Below are 16701 nucleotides of genomic sequence, written 5' to 3' on the forward strand. Positions count from 1 at the left end.
AGAAGGCATAATGTCAGATGAAAGGAGACCTTCCTACAGTGGCTACAGGTCCACTCACCAAATGGAAGCTGAAGCACACTCTGCTTCCTGGCTCGCCTGTGGGCTGTCTGATGGCTCTCTGCAGTGTCAGCACTAGTCTTAACCCGGGTTCTCCAAACTGAGCGATTGTGGGCAGGATTTTCCCAGTTGTCAGTGGGAAAGCTGAATTTCTTGAGGCCTTCTTGACTTCGTCGCTGTACTGGAGCTTTGGCCCTCCACTGCATTGCAGGCAGTTCTTAAATTGGACATAGAGCGCAGCCTTCAGCAGATGATCTTGAGACATACCCTCCATGTGTCCCAGCCAGCATAGTCTGCATAGAGTAGACTGTAGGTTGGTTCTCTCAAGGACCTCGTTATTGGTGATCTGTTGGTCCCAAGTAACTCCAAAGATTTTTCTAAGACAGTGGAGGTGGAAACTGTTGAATCTCTGCTCCTGCTTGGGGTACGTAACCCAGCTTTCACAACTGAAAGGAGGGTACTATGGACACAAATCTGATAAACAGACACCTTTGCCTTCAGGGTTAGCAACTTGTTATTGCAAACACATCAGGTAAGTTTGCCAAAGGTAACAGAAGCTTTATCGAGTCTCGCGTCAAGTTCCCTATCAAGGTTAAGTGAGCTGGTAAGAATTGAGCCGAGAGAGCAGAAGTGATCCACAGTGTTCAGAGCTTCATTATTGACATAGATTTTAGTGGAATGTTGGTACCTTGTGACATGACAACTGTTTCCTTGATACTGATTACGTGCCAAACTTCTATATTACTGCATTGAAATGTCAAAACAGCAACGTGGAGTAAAAATTGGATTTTTTCCCCTTCTTTCTCCATCAGATAAATTTCACTCTGCCTCTCTTTCAGCAACAGGAAGTATAAAAGTTTACGAGTAACAGCCGTGTTAGTCTGTATCCACAAAAAGAAGAACAGGAGTACTTGTGGCACCTTAGAGACTAACAAATTTATTAGAGCATAAGCTTTCGTGGACTACAGCCCACTTCTTCGGATGCATATCAAGAAGTGGGCTGTAGTCCACGAAAGCTTATGCTCTAATAAATTTGTTAGTCTCTAAGGTGCCACAAGTACTCCTGTTCTTCTTTTTATAAAAGTTTATTGATTATTCAGACTGGAGATTCTGCAGATATTTTGTTTTTATAAGCTGCTGCGCACAAAAGACTATTAAAGCCAATACAACAATAAAGTTTAGCATCAGAAAGAATGAACAAAATAAATAAGGTAAATAATAGAAACTGGGGGCAAAATTCTAATCTGAGTTACACTGGGGTAAACTGGGGATGAGACCATTGACTTCACTGGAGTTACTCCAGATTTATATCTAAATCCAAATTCTGGTTCCATTGAAGTCAATAGGAGTTTTCTCATATAAAGTGACTGACCAATGTAAAGTGGCACTGGATATCAACATTTTATCTCTCTATATAGTACACACACACACCCCTAAACACCCAGGTCTGCCTACTTATAGTCTTACCATCCCATTGGACATGGAGCCTAGAGAGATATCCGTTGCTGCCAGTTATTCTGTACTGGAACAATAGAACAGTACTTGTATGAAGAGCAGCAGGCAAATAACGCAGATACCCATCGAACCCAGACAAAAGGGCATAAGGCGCTTATTTAGCCATGGTCTAGGAATATCAGATAGTTTAACATACGGGGCAGAAGCTTTGTAACTGAATGCTGCTGCAATTGTTGCTTTTAGAAATCAGTGTTAAATGCTAACAATGAGCAGGCTATTTGTGTCTCTAGAGTACTATACCAATAATGCAATCCAGTACTGAGTGCCCAGCATCACAGCTCTGGAATGCCACTTCCAGTGCAGTCTTTAGTAAGTGTTATTATTTCTTAGTTATGTACCACTAGCCACTTTACAGTCAGGTCTCTACCTGGAAGACCTTAGAATATAGAATCATAGGATTGGAAGGGGACCTTGAGAGGTCATCTAGTCCAGTGCCCTGCATCATGGCAGGACTAAGTATATAGTATAAGATATACTAAATATATCTTAGAGTCTCAGCCATAGAGAATGTGGAGGCTTAACAGAGAATTGTAAACAAACAGAAATAGGAAGATGTGAAATTTCAGTAGAAATACCCAGGGGACACGGCCGGTTCTAACTTTTTTGCCTCCCCAGGCAAAAAAGAAGAGCGCCGCCCCGCCGTAACACCCCCCACCCCAGTGCCGCGCCGCCGACTCCCCCCCCCCCCCAGCGCCGGGCCGGGCCGCCCCCCCCCCGCCCGATTGCCGCGCCGGGCCACCCAAACCCCCTGGAGCGCCAGGCCGCCGAACCCTCCTGAGCGCCGCACCGGGCCGCCAAAACCCCCCAAGCGCCTCGCCGGGCCACCGAAACACCTGCCCCCCCACCCGAGCGCGTCGCCAGGCCTCCCAAACCCCCGGAGCGCCGCACCGGCCAACACCCCTGCTCTCCCCCCAGCGCCGCGCCGGGCCGCCCAAACCTCCGCCACCCCGGAGCTCTGCGCCGGGCCGCCCAAACCCCTGGAGTGCCAGCGCTGGGCCGCGCCGGACCGCCCAAATCCCCCCCCCCCCCCAGCGCCGTGCCGCCGAAACAAAAAAAAAAACCCTCGAGCGCAGCCCTGCGAACAAAAACAAAAACACCGCGCGTGCCCCCCACCACCCCAACATTGGCCGCCCCTTATAAGGTGCCACCCCAACCACGTGCTTGGTCGGCTGGTGCCTGGAGCCGGCCCTGCCAGGGATGAAAAACATTGCAGAAAAGGCAAGTGTCTTTGAAAAATAAATGAAAATAGGCTACTGTCTAGTTGTGCACATAGGAAATCTTATTACTGTTTCCCTCATCCTCCTTTCCCTTTCCTCCTGTTGTTTATTACATTCATGGATTATAGCTGGTTGTATATTAGGGCCTAATTTTGCAAAGTCTCACCTCACTGTTACCTTGCACTTCCCCTGGCTGTTTGTGGTATCCACCTGTTAGCTCTCATCGTATACTTAGATTGCAAACTCTTTGGTGCAGAGACCACCTTGTTGTTATGTATATATACAGTGCCTGGCATGGTGGGCCCCTGATCTCTGATTGGAGCCCCTTGGTGCTACCGCAATACAAACACTAACACAATGTGTGTAATTTTTGATTGTAAGCTCTTCGGGGCAGGGACAATATCCCTCAGTATATTTGTTCAGTGCCCCCTCGCAAAATGGGGCCCCAATCCTGAGTGAGGACTTTAGATACTATTAAAAATAAATAACAATACTGATGAATAAGTGAAAATGGTGGAACTATACAGCATTAATTTATGTGCAGAAAATTTGCAGGATCGGGCCTTCAGCTTGTAAGTTCTTTTGAGACAGGGAATGTGGCTTCCTATGTATTTGTACAGTATCCGGCACAATGGGGCCCTGAGCTTGATTGGTGGCAGTCCTGACTCCCATGCTCTGCTGCTCTCACAACTCCAGGTGAAGAAAAGGTGAATTTGTTCCCACCTTTATCAAGCAGAGGAAATTATTTTTACATTTCCCATAGCAAATTTGCTTTGTGTACCAGCTGCAACAAGATATTCCTAAATGATAATGCAACAAGGGCAACAGGTGATCAAAAAAACCCAGTTTGCTTGTTTAATTTAGAACAGAGCTAGCAAGTGAATGGTGTAACAAAGAGACTCCGGCTCGCTTTCCCATGGCTGGGTCAGCTCTGCATTGGGGGTAATAAAAATCAGGGCTTCCAGCAAATTATAGTGATGAGATTTAGGAAACTCAGAGGAAGCAAACATGAGGCCAACATCAGAAAGTCATTTTTCTAAAGTGAGAGCCACAGTTGGGATTATTTCCTTCAAAACCCCCATTGGAATACACTCCAAGAATGAAACCTGCAGACCTTCGCTGTACTTAAGAACACCATAGTACATTAGCCAAGTCTGACTTCTAGACAAGCCAGCTGTGACAGATGAAGATAACCTGGCACAGACATTTTATACAGCAGAATTTTACCTCTAGAAATCCTATTTCCAAGCAGAGCCCATTTTACTTATTGCACTGGGAGGGGCAGACTGTTCCCAGCCTATATGCGCTCATGGTCCTTCAGATATAGTTCCCTTTAAGGATTTTAGGAAGGAACGGAGGTAACCCCCTTGATGGCATGACTTTAGACATGTGGGGAAAGTTTAGTACTTTTGAGCAACAGCAGCAGTGTTGCAAGAGTCAACTCCTATGCCAGGCATGAGCTCCTGGAAGCTCCTCCCGCTCCTCTGGGCCCTGTGCCAGGACACAGCTCCTGCAGAGTCCTCCAGGCCCTGCACTAGGACGGGGCTCCTGGAGGTTCTTTCCACTCCCTGTGAGCCCTGTGCTGGGACAGGGTTCCAGCAGGCTCCTCCCTCTCCCTGTGGGCCCTGTGCTAGGCCAAAACTCCCGCATGCTCCCTCTGCTCCCGCTGGACCCTGCATCAGGGTGGGGTGGCAAGCTTTGAGGCTTGGGTCCCCATTTCCTGGTTTGCATGAGGTCCTGCCGGCCACCAGTGCAGTGAGAGGTTGAGAGCCCGCTGTTAGGAAGTGCTGAACTAACAGCAGAAATAGGTCATTCAGGTTAATACGGGGAGGCGCGAGGTACTTTGTTTGATACATTCGTAAACGTTCTGCATTATCAGATCAACGACAGCTCTACAGAGCAAACTTTAGCACACTGCATCCTGGCTATGTGCTAAAGCTGCATCTGCGAGTCAAGCTGTGTACATGGAGCAAGTTATAGTCCCACCTGAGACTTTTTATCACTGGTGGTGCATATTAGTAGCAAGCTCTTCATTGCTAGGAGGGCGATATATGCTTGGGTGAGAAGAGGAGTCACTTCAGAGACTTTCCAAGGAGGGGAAAACACCAACTTACTTCTTATGAACTGGGTTAAGGAGAGGTTTTGCAAGATTTCCGATTTGGATTTAAGCTGGTTCAGTAGGTCTTTGCTCGTCTTAACTTCACTCTTGCTCCCTTTCACCACCTGAGAAAAGACAAAGAGACTTTCAGTTCTGGACACGCTGACAGCTGTTCTACTGAACTCACTTGCTCCTCCAAGCCGCATCACAGCTGTGTTATTTAAAGAAATGAAAACACATTCATTCTGATTTATGACCCAGCATTCCATCCACAGAGGGATAAAGAGAATGCCCCGTGTTTCACTCGAGAAGGCTCTCAAACAGTTTACAAGTTAAATAAGAATCTTTTCACCCCCCCATGGAGAGGCAGCCACTTCTGGGATGGTATGTGGCAGCTGTTTAACAGCAATATATACAGTAGTTATGGGCAAGAAGTGAAGAATACTGTATCCAATTGAAACTGCAAGAGGAATTTAAGACAGCAAAATGCAATTCTCTCTGTTTGAACTTGACCAGGATACCAAGAAAAAGCCCCTACCCAGGTGAAAAATGTCAGGAGGTACTAAATGACCACAAAGGCTCACGACACCTTGGTTTTACAACCCACAACACCTCAACAATCATAACCCCGTGCTTGCGGGAGGCCTGGTTCATTGCTGGCTTAGCAGGAAGAGTGCCAAATACCAAATCACTAACACCCTTCCTGCTTAGGTTAAAAGAGCTCAGAAGAGCACAAGCTCAGATGCCATAGCTGCAGGCCACCATGTGCTCAGAGAGGTTAATCAGAGGTTTTCAGTAAAGGTATAATTGGATTTTCCTTCCCTGCTTTCATCTGTCAAACTGTAATGAATAGCACCTCATAAATAACAAATTGGGCCATTATATATGTACAGTAAAGTATGTGCCAGACTTCTATTAATATAGAAATCCAGGAAAATTAGCTTTAGAGGTGACCAATAGGAAATGGGGCTTATTCACCAGGGGCTGTATTGCACCTATGGAAGCAGGTGAGACTGGGAGTGAGGCTGAAGTCAAGGGAAGCTGCGTACCTAAACCCAGGGCAGAATTCAACCCCCAAAGAAGCTAACAGTACCTCTCATCATCCCTTTGACAAATTCCTCCCAAGGCTGGAAGTACAATGAATGTCTAATATTTCTCTGTGTGTACAGTAATGTACTGTCATGTTAATGTATTAACTGCAGTAAAAGACAAGGGCCAGAGAAGGGCAATGACAATGATTAAAAGCATTACAGGGAGGCAGTCCATGAAAGGAGAGATTTTCAAATCCAAGGCCAAACTTTTCAAAATTAGATGAGAAGGGCTCTGAGTTACTACAGAGAATTCTTTCCCAGGTATCTACCTGGTTTTCTGGTTTAGCCCACATGCTCATGGTCTAACTGATCACCATATTTGGGGTTGGGAAGGAATTTTCCCCCGGGTCAGACTGGCAGAGACTCCTGGGATTTTTTTTTTTTTTTGCCATCCTCTGCAGCATGGCGCACAGTTCACTTGCAGGTTTAAACTAGTGTAAATAGTTAATTCTCTGTAAGTTGAAGTCTTTAAATCATGATTTGAGGATGTTAGTAACTCAGCCAAGGTTAGGGGTCTGTTACAGGAGTGGGTGGGTGAGGTTCTGTGACCTGCAGTGCGCAGGAGGTCAAACTAGATGATCACGATGGTCCCTTCTGACCTTAAAGTCTATCAGTCTAAAACTTGGATGCCTAAAGCCATACTTAGGGCCTGATCCTGCAGCTGGATCTATGCATGCTAACCCTGCACCCCAGTAGCAGCAGCAGATTCTCATGGCTATGATATAGGCGTGGTAGTGAATGGACTTCCATCTTGAACAGTCCCTTGCAAATCTTCTTCCTTCAACAAGAGTCAATATATGAGGATTAATGGCTTCTTACATCCCTCAATATTGCATCTTCCAACCTCATGAGGTTTGACTCTTGGTCAACTTCCTTCAACCTCAGCTCTACAAACCTTAGAAGCATACCCTCTTGTGCACGTTGGACATGACCCCACTACTGTAGTCATCTTGTTTCGAATGAGTGCAAGACTGCAACTTACTGGGCTCATCTAAGTATCTCCTTGTTTGTGACAAAATCAAACCAATAGATGTTAAGAATACACCACAACTTTTGAAGCTGAAAACTGTTTCATTTCCCTTTCTCTGGTGTTTTTCTTGTGGCCATTTTTCTTCTCCATATTACAGGATTGTCATCATTACTAAGTTGAACACTTGTATCTTAGTTCTCACACAGACATCTCGCTGCCCAGAGGCCTTTGAAGACAGTGAAATGCCATTGACACAAGACCAATCCGTTGTGTGACTTCTTTGGTTATAGAACCTCCTGCTGCCAATCCGTTGTGTGACTTCTTTGGTTATAGAACTCCTGACTCCCAATATATAATAAAACCATTCAATGTCATTGTCATCTACATGTAGCATCGGCAGGTTGTTCATTTCCATTTTATAGGAGGCGTGCATGGCTTCAGTTTTATCACTACTGAACTTAAGTCCAATAGATTCTGCAGTTTTTCACAGATCTTCCAGCATTGGTTGTAGTTGGTTAGTAGTCTCTCCAAGTAAGACAATAAAATCCGCATACTCGAGTTCTTCTAAAGACGTATCTTTAAATTTCACACTTCTTACTTTGGTCTAAATCAGCCTTGGCATCAGATAGTCTATTAGAATGTTAAATAATGTATTCCTAGCACAATCCTGATTCTATCAAAAACCAGTCTGTAATGCAACTGTTGACCCTCATACAACTAAATGTACCATGGTACAGTTCCTCCACCAGGCACATTAACGAAGGCCTCAGGCACCCCATACTGGCATAGCAGTATTCACAGTGCTGATCAATGCTTTGAGGCAAAAGCAGCTGCAAAGTCTATAAATGTAATGTTAACTTCCTTTTGTTGCCCTAGTCATTTTTCAATAACATTCTGCAGAGCATATATAGCATGGATTGTAGATCGACTTGTACAGAAACCACAGTTGGGTCCATCTTGGTTCTTCCCATCAATGGTTCTTCGTTATAGCCCCATCTACTATGATTTCTTCCCCCCTCCCTCCGAAGTCCTCTTGCTCAGAAGGATGTGTTTCCTTTCACAAACAGCATTGCCAGTCGGACACACTGCCACCTCCCAGCCAGCAACCTATAGGTGGTATGTCAGATGGTGATGGTATCTGATGAGCCGGACTGTGAGTTCAGCTCCTCAGACATCTTCAGAGGCAAATCCCATCTCCTTCCCCGCTTTCTACAGATAAACTTATTCCTGAATCTGTCCCATGTCAGACTAGATGACCCTTGCAGTTCCTTGTAAACCCTATGGTTCTACGATTCAATGGTTCTATGAGTTACTCAGAAGGAAGATTGCCATCTATGGAACCACCAGCACCACTTCCGGAGTATCAGGGTGTTCCACCAGGAAGCCTTAGGGAGACACGACCAGGCTGGACTTCCTTTAGCTTAAGCTAACTGAGAGGCTCATGCTGTGCCACTCTGTGATACTACGCGAATGGGATGTTGTAGGTATACTGGCCCTTTGGTACCTTCCTTGAGACCCTGCAGACACGGTCCACTCAGCTTGGAGTTATGCCCCTAGAGAGAGACCCCACAGAGCCAAACAGTGATGTGGGGACTTGAGGTCAAATCCCAGCAGGTGTTGGGACCAGGTTTTCTGATTGTCTTTTTGGGGGGGACTCACTGAGCTGACAATAGCTGGGGGGAAGCCCCAGACTTCCTATATATGCTTGAGTTAATGAGGTGTAGCTGAGTCCAGCTAGGTTCAGAAAGAGGCAGGTCTCCTTTCCACAAAGGAAACAGATGGAAGTTGTCTGCTAGCAAGATAGGGCTCTGGTGAGAAAAATAGTGCCCCTAGCTATGTGGTATTTCACCTGCAGGGAGAGCACCCACAGGCTTTGCCATCTAGTTTTATTTGGATGCACTAGAAAAAAAATAACATATAAATACCCCCAGAATGCAAGAGAGAGATTTTCTCTGCTTAACCTGGAGCTCCTGCTGAGGTCTCTCCTGCTGTGCAGAAGGTAGCCCTTGAGACTCAGTGAAAAACATGGTGACAGATACTATTTTAATATTAAATAAATAAGGGATAAAAATCCATCAGGCCACAAAAAATCAATTCAGAATGAATTTCCTCAGTTAATGAGCAGGTCAAGCTCCCATCAAACAGCTCATTATACCTCCTCCAGCAAATGCTGGTCCCCTTTAGCTTTTTTTATTTTTGTGTGTGCTTTATTAAAACAACCAACCTGCAGGGGACTCATTTATATTACACTGGATAATTATTTTTAGCAATTGGTTGCTTCTGTTTTTAAAACTTTGTGCTGAAAATCTGAACCCGGAGACAAATCCATCCCTGTTGCCTTCTTGTGCCGTGGCCGCTCACACATTAGTGCCACAAACACACCCTGTTAATTTGGTTCCTCAAATAATACAGTGTATTTCTAACATCTTCTGCAAGTGCCTTACGAACATTAATGAAAGAATCCTCACAACATCCCAACCCCAGGAGGTAGGCCAGTGTGGTTACCCCCATTTTGAATATGGGGAAACTGAGGCACAAAGGTTGAGTGAGTTGCCCATGGTCTGATAGGAAGCCTGTGACAATGCTTTTCTGATTGCTCGTCATGTACTTTAATCACAAGACAACCCTTCCCCCATGCTGGCAAGCTCAATTTAGATGTGGTTTTAGAATAGCCTCTCCAGAATTCTGCCTCAGTGTTTTCCTTTAAGCTGTTCATGTTTATTGGAAGTACCAAAAATAGGTAATATAAGTGGCTGCATAACCGTCAGAGAGCCTTAAAGGGGCTTTGTTCCATAAGCCAGTCAAGCTAAAAATTAGAGAGGTTATCTTCACTTCACTTCCTGAACACTACTGCAATATAACGGTGCTGGTGCAGAACACGGGCCACGTGTCTCTTCCAGAGTGCTCCCCATTCGGCACTCAGTAAAGTCCGTTACGATCCCTCAGAATGGGCGAGGCAACATCCAGGTGAAGTTGTGATTTACTCAGACTCTGAGTTGCTGAATACCCTTGACTCCTGTTGGCGTCCTCGTTGCTCCTGAACTCTTCTAACTGACGCTGGTAGGAGTTGTGGGGGCTCAGCATGTGCTAGGAGGCTCTCAGCACATTGTGGGTTCAAGCAGCTAGACCCCCAGCCTGGCCCCGTGAGAGCAGACTGCTGCACCTGCGCAGAGCCCATAGACTTCAGTGGGGCACCATATGGGCTCAGCAGCTCACCCATCAGTTGTATAGCACAGGGTCATTGTTGAAAATCCAGATTTCTTCAAGTAAAAAAGTAAATGAAATAACCAGCCCAGACATTGCCCTGTGCTAACCTTGGCAGTCAGGAAAAGGCCTGATCAGACACCCATATATGGGAATAATCATAATAATTAATAGTAGCTCCCCCTGACCTCATGTGAAGCTGGAAGCGCCGCTAGAAATCAGGCTCTAAAGTTTTAGGGCAAGTTTCTCTCCTTTAGCCCATACTGCAGAGCTTTGCTACATATTCTGTCTAATCTACCAATTGAGTGCCCAGTCACTTGTGTTACTTCTGTTGATGTTATCCCCACTGTGGCACTGACAGGGAGCCTGACTGTGAAGTTTCTAATGCAGGCCTGTACATTGTAACAGCGATTAAATGCCCCACGAGGAGTCAGGGCACTTCACACCGGAAATGTGAGGCGGATGGAACGCTGCATGCAGAGCCGGGGGCTGTGACATGCCAGCAATACGAAGAGATGGGCACTGCTGATGGAATGCTGCATGGCAAGAGAGGAAATGTCACAACTCGCAAGCAGGCTGGCTAACCTAGTGAGGAGGGCTTTAAACTAGGTTCACCGGGGGAAGGAGACTAAAGCCCTGAGGTAAGTGGGGAAATGGGATACCGGGAGGAAACACGAGCAGGAGAGTGCAAGAGGGGAGGACTCTTGTCTCATACTGAGAAAGAGGGACGATCGATGAGTTATCTTAAGTGCCTATACACAAATGCAAGAAGCCTGGGAAACAAGCAGGAAGAACTGGAAGTCCTGGTACAGTCAGAGAACTATGATGCGATTGGAATAACAGAGACTTGGTGGGATAACTCACATGACTGGAGTACTGTCATGGATGGATATAAACTGTTCAGGAAGGACAGGCAGGGCAGAAAAGGTGGGGGAGTTGCGTTGTATGTAAGAGAGGAGTATGACTGCTCAGAGCTCCGGTATGAAACTGCAGAAAAACCTGAGAGTCTTTGGATAAAGTTAAGAAGTGTGAGCAACAAGGGTGATGTCGTGGTCGGAGTCTGCTATAGACCACCAGACCAGGGGGATGAGGTGGACGAGGCTTTCTTCCGGCAACTAACAGAAGTTGCTAGATCTCAGGCCCTGGTTCTCATGGAAGACTTTAATCACCCTGATATCTGCTGAGAGAGCAATACAGCGGTGCACAGACAATCCAGGAAGTTTTTGGAAAGAGTAGGGGACAATTTCCTGGTGCAAGTGCTGGAGGAACTAACTAGGGGCAGAGCTTTTCTTGACCTGCTGCTCACAAACAGGGAAGAATTAGTAGGGGAAGCAAAAGTGGATGGGAACCTGGGAGGCAGTGACCATGAGATGGTCAAGTTCAGGATCCTGACACAAGGAAGAAAGGAGAGCAGCAGAATACGGACCCTGGACTTCAGAAAAGAAGACTTTGACTCCCTCAGGGAACAGATGGGCAGGATCCCCTGGGAGAATAACATGAAGGGCAAAGGGGTCCAGGAGAGCTGGCTGTATTTTGAAGAATCCTTATTGCGGTTGCAGGAATAAACCATCCCGATGTGTAGAAAGAATAGTAAATATGGCAGGCGACCAGCTTGGCTTAACAGTGAAATCCTTGCTGACCTTAAATGCAAAAAAGAAGCTTACAAGAAGTGGAAGATTGGACAAATGACCAGGGAGGAGTATAACAATATTGCTCAGGCATGCAAGAGTGAAATCAGGAAGGCCAAATCGCACTTGGAGTTGCAGCTAGCAAGAGATGTTAAGAGTAACAAGAAGGATTTCTTCAGGTATGTTAGCAACAAGAAGAAAGTCAAGGAAAGTGTGGGCCCCTTACTGAATGAGGGAGGCAACCTAATGACAGAGGATGTGGAAAAAGCTAACGTACTCAATGCTTTTTTTGCCTCTGTCTTCACAAACAAGGTCAGCTCCCAGACTGCTGGACTGGGCAGCACAGTATGGGGAGGAGGTGACCAGCCCTCCGTGGAGAAAGAAGTGGTTTGGGACTATTTAGAAAAAGTGGATGAGCACAAATCCATGGGGCCGGATGCACTGCATCCGAGGGTGCTAAAGGAGTTGGCGGATGTGATTGCGGAGCCATTGGCCATCATCTTTGAAAACTCATGGCGATCGGGGGATTCTGGGCTAGAGGGACTATTGGTCTGACCCAGTCTGGCCGTTCTTATGTAAGAGAAGGTGTCATCCACTTGTTGTACCACTTTATAGCAGGATTGTTTCACATAATTTCAAATGTCAGAGAATGAAATTTAAATCAATAGGTGGTTGTAGGCAAGACATTTCTTGTACATGACCCATGAGGAATAAGGATAATTCCTTACATTTATATAATGCTGGTATCTAAAGGGAACCTGCATTACATTCAAACCTTATATAGGATTCCCTTTACTCACCAATGAATTGCAGGCACTGTGGAAATGATTTAACAACAACACTACATCACAGTTTAGCATTGGAAGGGAAGATGAATATGGTGCCCAAGTGAAACTACAGGGAAGGTTTTAGTAGGCAGAATGTAATTACCTGGATTGGAAAATGATAAGGAGACCAGGGACAGACTTTAGGACATTAGCTAATCCCTAAGTGTTAAATACGCTGGGCATGTGTCAATCGCCGTCATTTCAAATGAGCCAATAGGTGGTGCTATGTCAGTGCGGGGGATGAAGCTAAGCTGGAGCTATTGGAGGGGTCTAGTCCTGACCTGACATGCCTCCTTCCTGCCAGAGACCCCTTTTTCCTTCCTCAGCGTGAGATCCTGATAGCTTGGCTGTGACTGCCCCTAGAATATTGCTGTCAGGCACCTCTGTACTAGAAAGATACTGACAAACTGGAGGAGTTCACAGATTAACAAACGAAGAAGAAGATGATGATGATGATGATGATGATCAGGGGCTGGAGGGACTGATTTCTGAGGAAAGATTAAAAAAGCTAACTATGACCCCGACCCTGCAAACAATGTGTTTAACAAATGTGTTTAACATTAAGTAGACGAGTAGTTCAATTGATTTCAATAGGATTGAGTAAAATTAATCACGTCTACGGGTTTGTAGAATCAGGGTCTAAATCTATCTTGACTAAGGAATGACTACAGGAGGTAAATGATTGTCTACAAACACCGGTGGGATGCACTATTATTTATTATGAATAGACTGGCAGTGTGTTGGGAAACATGGTCCCTGTCTCAGACAAAGTGTTATTTATGGTGATCCATGGGGTATAACTAAGATGGAATGAAAGCAGCGAAGGGAAAATGTAGACCGAGAATCAGACAAATGAGATGGATTTGACTGTGGGATAGTCTCCCATCACTTAGATCCCATCACTTGGGTCATTTAAATTGAGGCTGGAGAAAACCCTAGGACATGGACAACAAAGAACAACCCTGCCTTGGCCCCAGGGAGAGAGATAAGATGTCCCAATTAGTCTTTTTCATCTGAGGAGATATTGGGCTAAATTATGTCTACTTTTTGTGGGTTTACTAGAGGGGAGAGAAAGTGTAGGGAGCCCTTTCCCTCCCTAGCTCTTCTGGGCAAGGGTCAGTCATCATCTGGCTCCCAGGGCTGTGGAGGACATGAGGCAAAGTTGGCTGGAAAGCAGCTAATGCTGCTGGCAGTGCTAGTGCCCCTAAAATCAGCAGAACCTTCAATCTGCCTAGCTATATATCTCCTCCCTTGTTGGTGTGGGTAACAGATAGGCTTCCTGCTTATTAGGACATTGGGTACCAACAATTGGCACAAAGCCTGAAAAGACCAGTGTCCAAATTTGGTCCCAGAATTGGAGCACAGAATTAGTGGGGCAGTGAGGTGCTGTTTCTGTCCGTGCTGTGTCAGCACTGTGGATAGACCGAGGATGTTTCAGTGTCTTCTTGTGTTACTCTATTTTGGGCACATTACCTGGTTTCTTTTATAACTGATTTAGTCCAATTATAGTTATCGCTGCTAGTTGAGGTGGTTTACTATGTCCATGGGGGAACTCTCTCCTGTTGGCATAGAGTGGCTAGACAGCGATTTTACAGTGGTGCAGGTGCATCGGTACAGCTGTGCCACTGTGAGCTCGCTAGTGTAGCGAGCCCAAGGTCACAGAGCTGGAATAGATCCAGAGTTGCTTGACTCTCAATCCAGTGCCCCCCTATTCATTGGCCCATACCACCCCCGACAGTGTTACTGAAACACTGGGCAGCATGGAAAGTGCCTATTGTTCCATGAAGCCATTATGTTGCACAGCACTCAAGTGGTTATATGTATTTAGGTTTGGGAGCATTAAAAAGAGGAGGAACAGCAAAAGGGAGTAATCTGAAATCTCTCACTCCTCTGGGCTAGCACATTGGAGGCAATTCACTTATAAATGGTGATAGCTGAGACTGGCCTCTGATGCAGCTGCTGATTTGTCCCTGAACCCAAAGGATAGTCAAAGATTTAAAGGGAGTAACATGATGGGAACAAGAGGGACACTACTATACCAGTCTCAGCCTGGTTGAGGATGGTAGAGGAAAGAGATCTTGGGGAAAGAACTGTACAACTGAGAAGCTGACTCATCAGCAGAAGTGCCCGTGAAAGGCATTTTCAAACACCATGAGTATAATATCTTACATTTAGAACACATCCCTTTAGTTAGAAGGGTCCCACAGTGCCATTCCGACTACATATTATGAGCATAAGTATAATATGCCCACCACTGACGTGCAGTCACTTGTGAGATAGAACAATGGTTGCTCATGGAAGTATTCCCATGGACTTCAAAGGGGCTACTTAAATGAGTAAAGGTTGCAGGATTAGCCCCTTCAACAGGAAATGAAAAATCACTTCACCAGTTGAAACAAAATGTGTCGTGTTATGTAGCAAAATATACTAATCCACAGTAGAATTTGGGGAAGTATTTGTGAAAAGTACCATGAGTCACATGGTCAGGAACAGATGTGTAGTCATGTTGCTTAACACACTACTGGAAGGCACTCAGATACTACAGGGATGAGCATGGTATAAGAACCTATACAGAATAGAATAGAATAGAATAGAATAAGGATTCAATACCATTGTTTTTTGAACCTCTGGAGAGGGAAGAGTGCCACCTACTAAACTGTCAGCAGCACTCTGGGTTTTTCTTGGTAGTCTTTTACCAAAGTACTGACCAGGCTGGACTCTGCTTGGTTATCAGATCTGAGCTAATAAGGGCTGCAGACACTAGAGAAGAGTTCAAATCAGAACATCTGTCAGAAGCTCTTTGTACTTTCAAGAAGTTTGAATCTGGATACAAACTTCACAGCTGACAGTCATCTCTAGAAGGCAGGTGGCCCACAAGGGAAGCAGAGAGGGGAGAGAGAGAGAGAGAGGTGGCATGTGTACAACAGCACATTTATAACATCTCGTCACAGCATATTGATATTCTATACCTTATCCCACTTCAGCATCACTCCATCGCCCAACCAGCCTCAGGAAATTCTCACTGAGACCATCATCCCCTCACACCCCAATCTAGAGTGAACCCACCTGCCATGGGAGCTAAGAGAACTTAATTGTTTAAACCAGCTGAACGATTTGTGCAGCTGACCTTGCCTGTCTCCATTCCTGTTCTTACCTCTTTAGGCATTTCTTTTGGGAAGAAGAAATAAGGGATGGCAGATAAGGCCACGAGAGTGGCTGCGACCAGGAAGCCGAGCCACCAGGCTCCAACCCATCGAGGATCTTTGTTAGTGAGCTGAACTTCCTCTGAAATACAAGCAAATAAACACAAAATAGAAACACAGATGACGGGAAGAAGTGAGGGCCACCACTGTCTCCACCTCTACCCCTCTGACTGCAGGAAATAGGTTCTATTGGATGTCTCCATCTGTCCCTAACAAATGAATTTTGCTCAGTGCTCCAGAGCAGTGGCTCCCACGCTGGGGGCTGTGGATCCCTGGAGGTCCGCAGAACATTTGCTGGTGGCCCATGGAGAGCTGACCGATCACATCATGCTGAATCTCTTCCTTGCTTCCACCTGCTAAATAGCATTAAAGGCAGCTAGAAATCCACTAAATAATAAATGTTAATTTAAGCATCTGATTTTAGGCACCCAAGTTTGAATATTTTGGCTTTAATAACGTGGCTACTCTCAGTGGTCAAGCCAGGAGTAGGACCCAGGAAACCACACTCCCATTCTGCTAGTCTAAACAGTTAGACAACACTAGGGTGACCAGACAGCAAATGTGAAAAATCGAGACTGAGTCGGGGGTAATAGGAGCCTATATAAGAAAAGGACCCAAAAATCAGGACTGTCCCTATAAAATCAGGACATCTGGTCACCCTATACAACACTCCCTTTTAAGTCATCTCCAACATACAGGCCAAATTGACCAATTTTACAAAATCCTTTGGTAACTTCCATCTCTTCCTCCCCCTCTGCTTTTTCCTCTAGTTCGAATGACCATTATCCCCCTGGTTGCATGACCAGACAGAACATCTGGAATTTTTTTTTTCCCTTTCCCATGAAGTAAGAGCAGCACCCTGCCAAAGATTACATACACTGTGCGAAGGGT

General features: G+C 45.6%; 1 protein-coding gene across 2 annotated transcripts in view; it reads right to left on the reverse strand.

The window, feature by feature from the left end:
• SLCO2B1 (solute carrier organic anion transporter family member 2B1) overlaps positions 1–16701 on the reverse strand; it is a 100156-nt gene that overhangs the window by 39692 nt on the left and 43763 nt on the right. For both annotated transcript variants that reach the window (XM_065596365.1, XM_065596369.1), the window contains 2 exons: positions 15762–15892; positions 4904–5012 (listed from right to left, as the gene is read on the reverse strand). In XM_065596365.1, coding sequence (XP_065452437.1) covers positions 4904–5012; positions 15762–15892 — 240 coding nt within the window. The remainder of the gene's footprint in view (positions 1–4903; positions 5013–15761; positions 15893–16701) is intronic.

The sequence above is a fragment of the Chrysemys picta genome, chromosome 1, assembly GCF_011386835.1.
Source record: "Chrysemys picta bellii isolate R12L10 chromosome 1, ASM1138683v2, whole genome shotgun sequence".
Taxonomy (NCBI): Eukaryota; Metazoa; Chordata; order Testudines; family Emydidae; genus Chrysemys; species Chrysemys picta.